The following is a 14,300-nucleotide window of genomic DNA, read 5'->3' on the forward strand; positions in this document are numbered from 1 at the left end:
TTAAGCCACCTCTGCTGTGTCGGCCCAACCCTTGTTTAATATAGATGTACTTCCATGTCTCTCATCCGAGTTTCCCCTTCAATCCCCAAACATTCATACTGCAGGATTGGGTTACCATGCGAAGTGACTAACGCAGAACTTGGAATCTTGGGAAAGTGTGGTTACCAATGCCTGAAGCAAGACAACAACAACTGTCACACAGTAGCACAACTTGCTTATGCCTCTACCTTCGTGCACTGGACTCTATTGTTATTCACGCTCCCTTTTTCTCAGTTTTTAAGTTCAGAGAAGAAAGAAGACTGTTTGATTATTAATCAATTATAAAGGTGACCCGGTAGGTCTAAGTCACGATGTCAATGACAGAACTAACAACCTGCACACATATGGAGTTCATACCAGCAACTTGTACTATATCATCAAGGTATGTGTGTGTAGGACATTATAGATTTACCACTCTAACACCACATCTACTTCCCTTAAGAATATGGCGGGAACTGATACAATTAAGTTGATATTTGTGAAGGTCGATATTAATAACTAAGCATTGTGACTTCCTATCAAACTGCGACAATGGATGACTTGCTGTGTTTAGTGTCATTGGGGCCTTAGTGGCAGAGTACCTGAATGACACCCTGATAATCAAGCCAGTCAACTGGGGTGGCTAAGCCCCACTTGAAAGCTGTTCTCGGCTCTCTCTCTCTAATGAACAATCACACATATCTAAGGCGCCGGTGAACTAGGCTAGAAATACCCCATTCGCCCCCACTGCTGAACGAGGAAGCAGAACTTTGGTACCTTCTCATTCTGGTAGCTGGTCACTGCGATAAAGGATGTCTCTGGGAAATTAAAGCAGATAACAGCAGCTCCCAGACATCCTCCACTCTCAGATGTGCATACCAGGCAGAGACGCAGGGTATATCGATGCATAGAATGCAGGATCAGCTGCAGTTCCAGTGGGTGAGAACGGTAGAGGAGAGAAAATTTTAACAAGGAATAAGAATCAATTCCACGCATATTAACAGCTAATCAAAATAAATGTAGAACATACACAATTGACACATTCATGCCAGGAACGAGGAAAATAGACAAAGAACATGGCAGCAGAACCATAAAACTTTACCAGATTCAGATCCAGTGCTGTACATTCAGTAGAGAGAGGCAGAGACTCAGAGAGCGACAGAAAGAGGAAGGCAAAAGAGCCCCAGAGCAACCCCTGAACATCCCTCTACCCTGCAGTAACCAAACGCCTTACATGTCCACCTTGGTCCAGCATGTTATTTGTGACTTTGAGCTTGCTGAAGGAGACAGGGCCAGTCATCCAGTGTTGGCCTGTAGCAGGGGCTTCTGGGTGAATATACAGCCGTGCAGGCAGGTGGGCCTCACCCTTGCCATTCCTCTGCCAGCCCCCACTGTGCCACTTATACCGGCGGTCATCAGGGGGTACAGCCTCCACTGATAGGACGTACGTGGCATTGGGATCCAAACCACACACGGAAACACTGAACTCTGGAAACATCCTCCTAAAACACAAAAGCAGGTCTCATTAAAAGTATTGTTGGTGCAGCCTCAGTGATGGGAAAGAACCTAAATTGGATTTATGTATCGTTTGGAATCAACCCTTAGAACAGCCCCTAGAGGAAGAACCCAAAGTGGATTTATTTGTCCCCAAAAGGACTCTGTGTGCAAACCCTAGAAAAGAAAACTCAAGCTGGATTTTTGTTTCTCCTGGGATGGATTTGGAGTACAAACATGTTTTTGGTGTAAGGACATCTAAATGGACACCCTAACAGATTAGTTCAGATCTATGTGAAGAAAATATCCTTCATTTATGAGGAGGCAAAATATGCCCACCCCTTTAAAATGTCAGTGAAAATGAAAGCCGTTCATTGTGTCAATCCTTTTATTGTAACACGAGGAAGCATCCATGACCTCATCAGGGTTTCCATCAGACCCCCATGCCTCATCCTTTCCTCTTATGCAAGTAAAGAGTGATACACTGGTGCTAGCCTAGGTTGGTACAATGCAGTTTAAAATTTCCTTTCAAATTTTAGTTTGGAAAAGTCCCAGCGAACCAAATCTAGTGTATATATCAAGCTAAGATTTCTTGGATAAGGTTAGGAAACTTCTGCCTTATAGCTAAGGAAACCAGAATAATATGCTTTTTACGCTGTGATTTTCATAGAGGAGGCTCCAACAAATACAACTTAGTGACTGGACAATAATTCATTTATGTATTTATTTTTTAGAGGTTATGCTTTCTGAAGCCATCTAAGGACACTGCGTGTCAAAAGAAAGAAGGCGCATGAAGAGGAATTGGAAATTATGTGCAAGGGAGAAAGACAGGGAAGGGTATACAGAGTAGAACAGGTTGATCTTCTAAAGTCCATACTGTCAGGTTCATGGCGGATATGTTTGAAAAGGAGACCCACATGAAGGGGCCTTGATACTGATGGGACATACATCAAAGATATTTGGACTTTGGCTTGCAAATAGTCGGGATGGTTTTCAAGGCTGCCCTTCCGTATCTGGTTACCTGGTATACCAGAACTACTCTGTACAGGTATGGTGGCATGATTTTTGAGAGCTCCTTGTGCAAGTATGGGATCCTAAGTCAAACTGTTGTTTAGTTCACAACCACTGTAGAGATTGCGTGGTCTTGGGGATGCGGTGTAATATATTTAAGCTGAAGATAAAGCAATCTACATAATTTTGGTGCCACTGCTGGTTGTTCAGCATTTTGATGGAGCCAAGCAGAGGACCTTTTTTTAAAAAATATTCAAGCCAGGACATAATTACAAAGACTAATGCAACTGGCTAATGTGCCTGTAGACTAGACATCTTGACGAGGGAGAAGCCTGACATGGATCTATTAATTTGTGGAATAAACAACAAATCAGCCTTAAAAATGACTCCCAGTTTGCAAACTAAAGGCTTAAGGGCTGAGGTCAGGACCATGAGAGGCAACCACATGAAAACAAGGTGCAGTGGATAGATCAAGTGCCTCCCCCTCAACAGGATTTGTCTCTCAGATGCATCATATACAGACATCTAGCAAGCAGGCAAGGCTAGGTGGGCCCAAAATATTCTATAACTAGATAATGAGAACTGGCACTATCCCACACTTAAAACACAAATGGCAGGATAGACTTAGCTTTACTAAAACGCATGTGTGACACTAGTCTCTGGCTATGAGAATCTACTTCATGATGACTTCGAGGACAATTTCCATTCCCACAACAGAGGCAGAAGTAGGCTTGTGCATTTTTATTTTTTTTACTCAGGGGAAATCTCATTAAATTCACAAATTTTATTTTTTAAGCATTTTGGCCATTACGCAGTGTTCCCTATTTTTTGTAATTTTAGGTAATGTCCATGAAAATTATGCATATTTCTAAAAAAAAAAAACATTTTAAAAAAACATAATTTTGCCAATCAGAAAGATAAAATATTAAGTTGAAGATAAATGTAGAGCTACTGAGTGATAGCTGTCTTGAGGCCTCTAGCCATGAAGAGAATTCTTGAACAACTCACTAGAAACCCACGGGTTGAAATATGTTAAGTGGAGGGCTGATGACTGCAGGCATGAACTCATACCAGAATTGCACATGGCTAATGGACACTTTGATGAGTTGGGCCAGGAAGCGACAGCTCGGAAATCAGTCTTAACGACTTTGAATTACAGGTGTTGTAGCTTGGCTGCATAAACTGGAAGGCCTTTAGAGGTTTCTCTGCTTGTTGGTCCTGAATGAAGGGGAATGCTTTGATGCATGCATGGGGTGGCATAAGCCCTATGAATGCCTTTGAGTAATGTGGTGACATTAGCATAATGTGAGCTGGAGCCCGAGCCTGAACAGGCTAGGACAGGAGAGTTGTGATGTGCAGGTGACCAGCTGCATAACATTTCTATTTTCTACTTATGACGTGTTTCAGAGTTCTTCGAGGTGTAGTACTTTCCCTGAATCACCACCTTTCTTTTTGTTGAAGGTCATCAGTGAAAGAAGGATGGTTGATAAGGGGAGATGGCTACGCTATAGCAAATTAAATTATAGCTGCTGCTTGTGTAGACTTGTCTACAATAAATCCTTCCTAAATGATTTGAAATCTACATATTCCGGTCAGAGGGCTTTGCAAGAGCTCTGTATTCTTCACCACCTCCCCAAGTCAGGAGTGGATAATTTGTACACCTGCTGCATTCCTTGAAAGTGGTAGCTATATCTGAGGTTCCCACTCTCAAATTGAACCCTGATTCCTGTTACTCATGATCACCATGGTAGGCATCGAAAGTACCATAAAAATTTGATAGGGCAGACATCCAAATGTATTGTTGCCATCAGGGGATGTGCATTCAGCCCAAAGTTATCTAACATTACTAAAGTAGCTGGATGAACTCAGATTGGTATTGGACAGAAAAATGCACACGTCCTTGGAGGTCAGTGCTCGTTGGCATATATTAGCTCTAGAATTACCAGTTATCCAAGCAAAGGATGAAGTAATCAAGTGAACTATAACTGATTTAATAAGGGATTTGCTGGCTCACTGCACCAACTGTGTTTACTTACACAAGCATGGCCTAATCTCTGAGGCAAACATATGCTACTGGCAGAATCTACCAGGTAAGAGTAGATGGTGCAACATAGGTTTGATTCCTTTAAGGCAACATGGTCACTGACTGATAGTAAAACCTCTAATTGACAAACATGAGTGTGATGGAGAAGATACAATACATTTGATGCATGTAAATGGATAGTTGTTAGCGATGAGGGTCCCAAGGTGAATAATTATGAGATTACCTTTTTAATCTAATTTGTACCTCTGGGTAGCTCACATCATTGAGGTCAAAAGTAGGTAGATGATGGCAGATAGTGCCTGAACTCAACAGCATACAGAGAGCATGATGGGAGAAGCACAAGCATCATGAGAGAGGTCTAGGACTGAAAGACATTGAAGCAGCTCATAAAAGGACAAAAAAAGGCCTTGAGAAGGGTGTCCTGGCATTGAATAAAGAGAGCAGTGGAGGAATGATCCTTCCCCCCTTCTATCTTGCTGGGCCTAGAGGGATCATGGAGGAAGGGGAAGAGAGGAAGGTCCAGGCATACCAATATTACTCTGGTGGGTAATGCAGAACTGAGAAGCAGAGCTAGGACTCAGGTCTACCTGTTTCAAAATCATTACTATCATGCCTCTGTTCATCACCATCGGTCATAACTGTGCTAGAGAAATACACCACTCCTTAGCCTCTTCTTCTCATGTTAACTGTAAAATCACTACCCTATTTGTTGCCTTTGTTACTGGTAGACTCGGACTACTTTGTTTGCTGCCTTTGTTACTGGTGGACTCTTACTACTTCTCCATTAGAAAATACCTGGCAAAAAGTTAGGATCAAGGCATCTTGCCTGTAATAGTTGGAGACAAGGCTCAATCTCTAGAACATCTGTTTTCTAACATGCGATTATATCTCTGGTGGCGAATAAAGTGAGGAAGTCCAGCTGAGGTCAATGGCTATTACGTTGAAATACATTGTTACTGAATCCCATTGGAGATTTCAGAGCATGGATGAGGGTGGGATGGTCAATAGTGTCAAAAGCAAGCTGAGAAGTACAGCAATATCAAAAAGGCAGGGGTCATCACCTGTGGTCAGGGGGCTGTAGTCTGTAATGTTTACTGTAGTTGTCTTGAGCTCTAGTGTGCTCTGTGCTAGCACATAGAGACCTTATAGTTTAGTCTGATGAACTTACGGGAGGGAGGGTTAACAAATGGCCAGAGACACAGATTTTCCTGGTTGGCGGTGGGTCAAAAACATCAATATCAAGCAGCAAACAAATGGGCTTGTGGAGCGAGTGAAGCGATGTACAGGGCATAACAAGGTTAGTACCAGGGATTTCACACAGAAGAGAAATGGCAGGCACTATTAACAGCTGGAGAGTCACAGATGGTAAAAACATTATATAGGGTGCTTGCAGGTAAGGAGGATTCAATTTGAGGCTAGAATGCAGCAATAAAAGGATTTGAGTTAGAGGAGAGAGGATCGAATGACCAGAGAGTGGAACATGAGTGTCCAACTTGGGATAGGTGTAACATGCTATACCCCAGGAAGCCCTCAAGTATCATGAGAGGGGCTGTGGTTCAAAATGGCAATGGGAAAATGGTGGGTACAAATGGCAATAAACTGAGCTGCTGTGTACTTGTGTCAAATACAGTAGCCTAAACAGGTAGTGCACGATATCAGTTGGGCAAGCTCTGTGTGTGCAAGGGAGCAGGCTGTTGGAAACCACATAGTCAAATGCACGTTCAGTTCCCAGGCAGCCAGGGAGATAATGAAAGTGACACCAGGCATGTGTGCTTGTCCATGGAATTGATGAATTGGTGGATGGAGAACAAGCAACTGTCTGAGGTGATTTTCTGGTCTAGAAGATACAGTATGTATCTGACCTCCTTGGTGTTACAGGTGTCACCCTGCCAGCCCTATGGTGATGGTGCTGCATTACTGCGAGGCACATTTGAAACTGGTTTAGGTTCATGACTGTCACATTCAGCATACTACAGTAGCCTATTCAAAACTGTGTGTGTGGAATCATTGTTGTAATCACAGTCGTACACTATAGATCCTGGAAGGTCTTGAGGCACGGGTCTCCCTTTCTACTGATCTCATACAACAGGCTTCTCAAGACTCCCAGGGCCCTATTACAGTGAATGCATTGGCCCTAGGGCAGCCGCCAACTCATGCTGCCCTGGGGGCAGTGAATTCAAGTGAAATATGGAGCGGCTGCTTCAAAGCCACTTCGTGTTTCGTACTGCAGACATCAAACCTCCTGTACTTTAAAGAGGGGTTAGAGATCCCTTTGTAGGCGAGTGCAGAGACTGACTGCAACCACCAACAAGGGCATGTCTGAGGGGTCTCCCCTTCCCACCCTCCAGAGAGCTGCCATCAGGGGACGCACTGAGAGTGCACATCCTGACTGCTGCTTTGCCTTGGCACCTGCATCCATCATACAGAGCAGGCACAGAGGTAGAAAGATTCCCTCATTGCACGGGGCCACACCACATTTCAAATGAGAGAACGCCCTCTGGAGAAAGTGCTGCCACTGCACGTGTGCCAGTGCTATCTCTATTACAGATGGGGCTACATAAGCGTCTATGGCCCCTTCTCTAATACCAACGTGCCACAAACAGCACAAAGTGGACACACAGGGCCCTTTCTGTAATACACCACCAGGTGCATTTATGAAAAAGAATGACCTAATACAAATTTTCAGTGTTGATTCTTATATCACAGGGTTCTGTACAATATGTATGTCAGCAATCTAGTGCCATGTGGTTCACACTATGGATGTATACAAGTGACTTCTCAGAGCCACATGGTCTGCACAAGGGTAATTGTGGGTCATTTGCCTCTTGAATGGTCTGCAAGGAGCAGGTAACAATGGCCACTGGCCTAAAAGGCTTCTGTAACATACCCCCCATCACCCTGTACCCCCATACCCCCTCTTATTGTGTATCTTAACTCAGACTTCTGCAGCTTCCAGGACACACACAGTGGCATATTTACAACCCCTAGCTCAACCTTGTGCCGCCATAGCCTCATTTGTTTATGCTAATGTGGCGCTAAAGTGGCTCCCCCCTGCCCCCGTATTTACAAAGCGCTGCAATGCTTGTAGGCATAATGTATGCAAGGTGGGCGTTCTGATGCAGCGAGGCCCGAAAATAGGGCGCAGTGAAATTTACAAACTTTCACTGCACCATTTTTTCCGTCATGTTAACGCCTGCTCAGAGCAGGCATTAAAATGACGCACCCATTTTAATCAAGGGGCATCCCTGTGCTTAGCTGCACTAGCGTCACATTTTTGACGCTAGTGCAGCAAAGTACCACAATAGCATCAAAACGTTTGACACTATTGTCCTAACAACTGCCATGGTGCATCATGTAAATACAGCGCAACCACGTTGTTGTTAGGTGGGGCAGGGGCGATGCAAGAAAAGTAGCGCATTGGGACGGATGCACCACTTTCTTGTAAATATGCCCAACAGATTTTCAGCTGATGCCTGCTGAGTTACGCCAGAGATGGGGCTTAAATCACAGCGTCGTACTAAGTAGTTTGCAATTCATTCAGAGGGTGAAGTGCATAAAAACGTATGGGAACTATGTTCAACTAATTGAAGGGAAATGCAGTCTTAAATTGTGAAAGCTCAGTTGGTTAATGCGGTCACTTCAGATGACTGCGTGGAACCAGTCATAGAACTGAATTCTTGCTCGTGCACTAGGTAATAGTGATGTTTATTTATGGTGCTACGAAGTCATAACGTGTGACTGGAAGCACTTTGAATACACAAGTCAATATTTAAAAAATATATTACAGGCAGTGTAAGATGGGCTGTCACAAAATGAGATTTAGGCCCATGTTCAATAACACTTTGCACTGGATTTGTGTCACAAAAATGACGCAGACCCAGCACAAAGTATGGTGGAATTTACTTTACAACCCAAATCCTGACTAGTGTAGGAAACCTGGGTAAAGTAAAGCAAAGTAGCACTGTGCACAAGAGGGCGTACTACGGGTGGTACACAGGCATTTCCGTGCATCCAGAGGTTTTGTTACAAATTTCCATTAACATTAGTAGACAGCAATTTGTGCCAAAAACTGAAACCTCCTTGAGGCATGCAAATCCGCATGGCAACTTTAAAAAGATGCCATATATCTCCAACTGTGCCTCTGTGCTGAAAGAAAACAACCAAAGTGGGAAAAGCATTAAAGCATACTTTTTGTGCTGCAACGGTCCCCTACCAGCACAAAATGTATGCTTAACATCACACAAACACCTTTGCACTATGGTGCTAGGGTGTGTGCATTGCACAAGGCAGTCTAAAGTGTGTGAGCACAGGGAGAGAAAAACAACGCTGTAGGTATGGTTTAGTTGCTGAGCTCTGTTGCATGAAAAGTTAGTAAATCTGTCCTTTAGTGTTTAACATAAAACAAGTGTGTTAAAAATATATATATTATTGGTAATACACAAACAGACTTACCTAGTGTAAACATTTGCTTATACATTTTCATTAGAAGGGCACCTCCAGACGCTGCAGGCTTGCCGGGCAAGCACTATTTTAAATGACCCACTCAGCAATCTTGTTTGTATTAGGAAAATAAACTCTCAAAGTGGGAGTTTGTTTTGTCAATTCAAACACCAGTGGCCTGATTCACGAGGAGCTTTCCTCCTGCATGTGGTTGCCTTTCTACATATTCGATGTCTTCTTCTACCTTGCCTTGGGCAGGGAAAAAGACTGATGGTAACTCCCCCCTCAATATGGTGGGACGGCCATCATTGTGACTTGTCATCCCTTAGGCAAATGGGCCTCCAGGTCAGAGGTTTACAACAGCTGAGTCCTCTTAGGTCCCCCACCTCTCGAAGTTCGAATTTGGTTGCACCCTGAGTATGGAGAAATATAAACACCCCCTATATAGCTCAGTGTCTCCGAAGGGCCAGTGAGGATGACGGCAAAGTTTTAACCTAAAACGTTACTATTTCCCCCAGCCCTTCCCATCTTTCACGGCCCGGACCTCTGGAGAGTTTTACCCATGTCCCTTCAGGCCGGTCTGCCAGTCTCCCCGCGTCCCTTTAGTCAGGTTTCACGGTATCACTCAAAACATGAAAGACCGACCACAAAGCAGGGAAAGGGCTGGTATAGAGGCACGTCTAGTAAGGGTATCTTAGGCCGGAGTGCACGAGTGTTTATGCTCATGATCTCTTCCGGATTCCCTCTTCCTTCCGGTCTCACTTCTGTCTCCTCTCTCTACCCTCCCTCTTTATCAATCTACTTGTCGCTGCCGGTCCCCAACAAATGCACCTCACCGACATTAGGGTAGCATAAGGCAGCCGTGGATAGGGTCGGGAGAGCCCCGGTACCACTGTCCCTGGGTACAGCGCCACTCACCTGCCACCTTTAGTAAGAATCATCTCAGTGCCCACGGCGTGGAACTTCTCCCACTGAGCCTTGTTCTCCAGCGTGGCGGTGACCCGAGGCGGGGGCCTGCAGACGGGCCGCAGGGGGCGCGGAGCAGTCGAGGCGGGCGGCGGGTAGAAGCTCTGGGCTGGGGTGGGGTATGGCGGGGGGCAGCCAAGATACTCCTGCGCCGAGAGCTGCTGGCACCGGGAAGCGCCTGCAAAAGAGAAGGCATCAAACGGGCGCCCAGGGGGTCAGCAGGTAAAGTGTGGGCGCCAACCAGAGGGAGGCAGAGGAGTAAAGAACGAGAGCGAGCGGCAACAAGGGGGTAAAGGAGAGAGGGGGATGGGAGATAAAAAGAGAAAGGCGTTGACGTCGTTTAGGGGTCGCAGCTGCGACCACCAGCTTGCCCGTTGCGACCCCTAGAACAGCCTCTGCGATCCCTGGCTTCAGAGGTGGCAAAATCAGTGCCAGGAGCGCAGCGGCAGCTCGTCCTTACGGACGTTGCTTGGGGTCCACTTCCTTGTTTTCAATCATTTTTTTATTAAACCAATCACGAATAATATATTATTCACGATTAGTATAATAAAAATAGCATAAAGTTAGCTGGAATATAGCCCTCCTTGGTAGGTGAGGAAAGTAAAAAACACTTTTGAATGTATGTTGTGTGCATACTTGCGGGTGAGTGTGCGTATGTAAAAAACAGAGTCTGGGTGAATGAATGTGTGTGTTTGTATAAGCATGTGTGGGAGTGAAAATAAAGGTGAAATTGCGTGTGATGTCACTTCCTTGGTGAATTTACGTCAATGGGGAAAGGGCAGGTACGGTGAGAAGTGGAGAATGAAGCAGAGGACAAAAGAGAAACAAGGGGCACAATGAGAAAGGGAAGGTAAAAAGACTGAGCGAATGGGGAGAGAAATGAGAACAGAGGCAATCAAAAAGACAGAGAGGGAGAAACAGAGGACGGGGCACGGACACAGACAGGCTGAGACACATAGGGACCGGCACTAGAAAGCCAAGGGGGGGGGGGGAGGGGGGATGGACAGAAGAAAGTCAGAAAGCAGGAGGGAAGCAGAAAGACAGGCAGAATGGGGCGTGGCGAGGAGACAGACAGAGTGAAACATAGCTGGGGACCGACAGGGGCAAAGAAAGAGCTAGAAAGAGAGGGAGAGGTAGAAAGAGAAGAAGAGACACAGAAGAAAGACAGAAGGGAAGAGGGAAGCACGGAGAGAGCGAGAGCACAAACATACTTACCTGAGGCGCACCCCACACCCAACCTACCTGCCGCGTGGGAGATTTCAAGGCGCAGCTGTACCCACAAATAACCGCTCACAAACTGTTGGTTACCCAGCAGGGCATAAACCAGTCAGAACACGTAACAAAACACATGGGTCATTCCTTAAATTATGTGACGTTACATGACACGTACCAAAATAAATAAATGCTGACATATCACATAACCTATACAAACAAAAAATTACGAGACATAAAAGGTATGCTTACTAATATGGGTGGCTCTTTTTGAGCCATATTTGGCATTCATGCGTTTTTATCCAAAATATGGTCTATATATTGCTTGTTATATCGACAAAATGATTGAAACGAAACAAAATGAAATTCTCTAAACCAAAACATAGAACACAACAGCACATTTAAAAGCCTACATCGTGATATAAGCCATGAAATGCAACAAATAGTAATCTAGCGCATAAGGACACGTATGACGTAACGAATAAGCCAGCATCATGAATATATCCTGTAACATACAAACACGTTTTTTCCATACAGCGTCTCCTGATATTGGACTAGGCTTTATGGCGTTCTAATTTGATGTTACTATCACCCTAGTCTATGGTAGGCATTGTAAAAGCCTTAGAAGGATGAAAGGTTGAGATGAGACTGCTTGGATATACATTTCTAACCTTCGAGTTACAGCCAGACCTCTCCAACAGATCCATTAATCTCTTGATCCATTATACTGAGCCTGAAACCCATGACCTACAGGTGACACCCACATGTCTGCAGTAGGCACAGTAGCCTTCTGAGCTGTGTCCCTGGGCTGGAACTTGTGCGCTGCGGTTTCATTGCGACTGCAACCCTTGATCTGAAGACAGATATCACCGTCCTAGGGAAATTATCTCACTCGGCTATTTTATTACAACTTGTGACCAGTAAGTCACAAACACCCGTGTGTCTCCCGCAGGCACATTAACACACCGAGCTGCCTACTGAACGCCCATTTTACACACGTAGCAGCTTTCTGGATAACGTATTACTGCTGTGTAACAGGACATATATCATAATATATTGTACATAATATAATATGCTTAAACACCACAGACACCAGAACAGACTTACAGGCACAAACGCACATACACAAGAAGAGGACAGACAACCAGACACATAAAAATTGTTGGTATAACCATAACTCAGACAGGGTTACAGGCAGATATGCAGGCCAGTCAAAGAAATAACGTCAAAAGATAGACTGAAACAATCAGGCGCATCTTTTGTTAAAATATTTCGCCTTCCTATTTGCTTCCAAAATTCAAGTGCCTCAGGGAGAGGTTACTTTACCCATTAAACCACTTCGACGCCTCGTCAGGGGTAGTAAACGCTATATAAATACGATTACAATACAATACAACTACCAACACCGCCCCCCGACCACCACCACCACTCTTACCTGTCCGGGGTGCACACACCATGTGGCTAGAGTTTGGGGGCCCGGGGTACCCCAAAAATTGACTGCCGTACATAATGCAGAGCAGTGGTGTCAGCAGTCATGAGGGACAGGGGGCGCAGGGTGCTTTATAGAAGAGGGTCACGCGGAGGGGCGGGGAAGGGCGGTGCCCCCCTCTCCCTCACGTACCTAGACGCACCAAGTGTCCGAACAGCTGCCAAAGCAAAGCTAGGCCTGCACGAAAACCAGTGAAAACCCAGCAGATCTGAGGGGACATAAAAGCACCCGGGCCCGCGGCAGAGGGGGACCTCTGCAGAGGTGTTAATTGGGTAATGATGGGGCTTAAATCAAACATAAACAGCACTATGCAGAGAGGGGAGAGGGCTCCGCCATAAACTACACGCTCCCCAGGGGCTGACGGAGGGAATGTGGCACCTCAACAACCGGGTGGTTAGCGTTCACCGTGCCAGACGCATCGCAAACAGGCACTACCAAGGCGGTTACATTTGGCTGTATACTGTGAACCCGGCTTTATGAGAATGTATGCCGATACACAGCCCCCACTCTGCAAGTAGGCACTCTACTCCCCCAGGCGCACTTAGCTCGGGCCCATTTGACGACTTATTAGTAATTCATAAAGGATCCCAGGAGAACTTCGGAAAAACTATGACCGTTGTAAACGTTCATGTTTCCTCCAATGTGGAAAGCTCGTACAGGTGGAACTTCCGTCAAACAGAAACATCAGCAGACACAAATGTGTTTTTCCACATGTAACTTCGTTTTTCTCCATTACTGAAACCCTTCCTCCAGACTCCGATTAAAATTGTGCGTGTATGTTTGTGGTATGTATGTGTCGTGTGTGTGAGTGTGTGTTTGTGTGCAGGCTTTAAGTGGGATGGAAAAACTCGGGGAGATATCTCAAAGGGTCGTGTCCGATATAATTATGGGCGTGGCTTAAAAATACGTAAGCTAAACATCTGTGCAGCATAGTGTGCCGCCCGACTGGTGCTTTGCTGCTTCTTTCTGTCACTGCATCCAGATACATTATACAATATGTAACATTACACTTACAACACGCCAGGACTATTAGCTTTGTCAATGGTACATAGTTGCATTAGATAAGTAAGTAACCACAATAGCTTCATTGTATATAATTTTGGAAATGCTTCAGTTCTGAAACGATGAGACTGTGAAATAACTATAACACATCTCTTAAAAGTTACATCAAAGGCAGCGAAAGGTTAACTGCTGCAGGGTCAGAGCTTTTTTCATCCGAGGGCAAAAATGGAGAGCAGCCGTCTCAGCACCTGCTTTTTAGAACTGCTGGTGCTCAGCACTGGCAGGACCCGGCCCACTTAAAGCCCTGTTTGTGTGTGTGGTATGTGTGTTAGTGGGGAGGGAGCTCTACTCTTTGTCAAAAGCACGTACACCTTCCTTTTACAGAAGTACATATGTGCCTTTCCATGCATGCAAACTACTTTCAAAATGATTGCGAACACCCGCAAATTGATGAACTTTTAGGTGATTGGTTCATTGTATGGCCCTGGTGCCCACAAACCAAACTTTAAACCCACGAAAGCACTGCAGAGTGTCAACAATCGTAAAAGCACCAGCAAGGCATTCAGCAGCACGTGCGAGTGTCAGCTACGTACAGATTGCACTAAAATACCGTGGGAAAAATGT

The 14,300-nt window shown here is 45.1% G+C and overlaps 1 protein-coding gene across 4 annotated transcripts in view; it reads right to left on the reverse strand.

Moving 5' to 3' along the window:
* The window catches only part of LOC138304203 (T-box-containing protein TBX6L-like), a 36,128-nt gene extending 23,401 nt beyond the window's left edge, over positions 1–12,727 (reverse strand). For 3 of the 4 annotated variants that reach the window (XM_069244066.1, XM_069244064.1, XM_069244068.1), the window contains exons 1-4: positions 12,621–12,727; positions 9,926–10,151; positions 1,253–1,520; positions 796–942 (exon numbers count right to left, since the gene is read on the reverse strand). In XM_069244066.1, the coding sequence (XP_069100167.1) occupies positions 796–942; positions 1,253–1,520; positions 9,926–10,151; positions 12,621–12,693 (714 nt within the window). In that variant the 5' untranslated portion in view covers positions 12,694–12,727. Of the gene's footprint in view, positions 1–795; positions 943–1,252; positions 1,521–9,567; positions 9,886–9,925; positions 10,152–12,620 lie in introns of those variants that run through there. The other variant, XM_069244067.1, reaches the window with a different exon arrangement.
* Between the last annotated feature and the right edge of the window lie 1,573 nt (positions 12,728–14,300).

The sequence above is a fragment of the Pleurodeles waltl genome, chromosome 7 (assembly GCF_031143425.1).
Source record: "Pleurodeles waltl isolate 20211129_DDA chromosome 7, aPleWal1.hap1.20221129, whole genome shotgun sequence".
Taxonomy (NCBI): Eukaryota; Metazoa; Chordata; class Amphibia; order Caudata; family Salamandridae; genus Pleurodeles; species Pleurodeles waltl.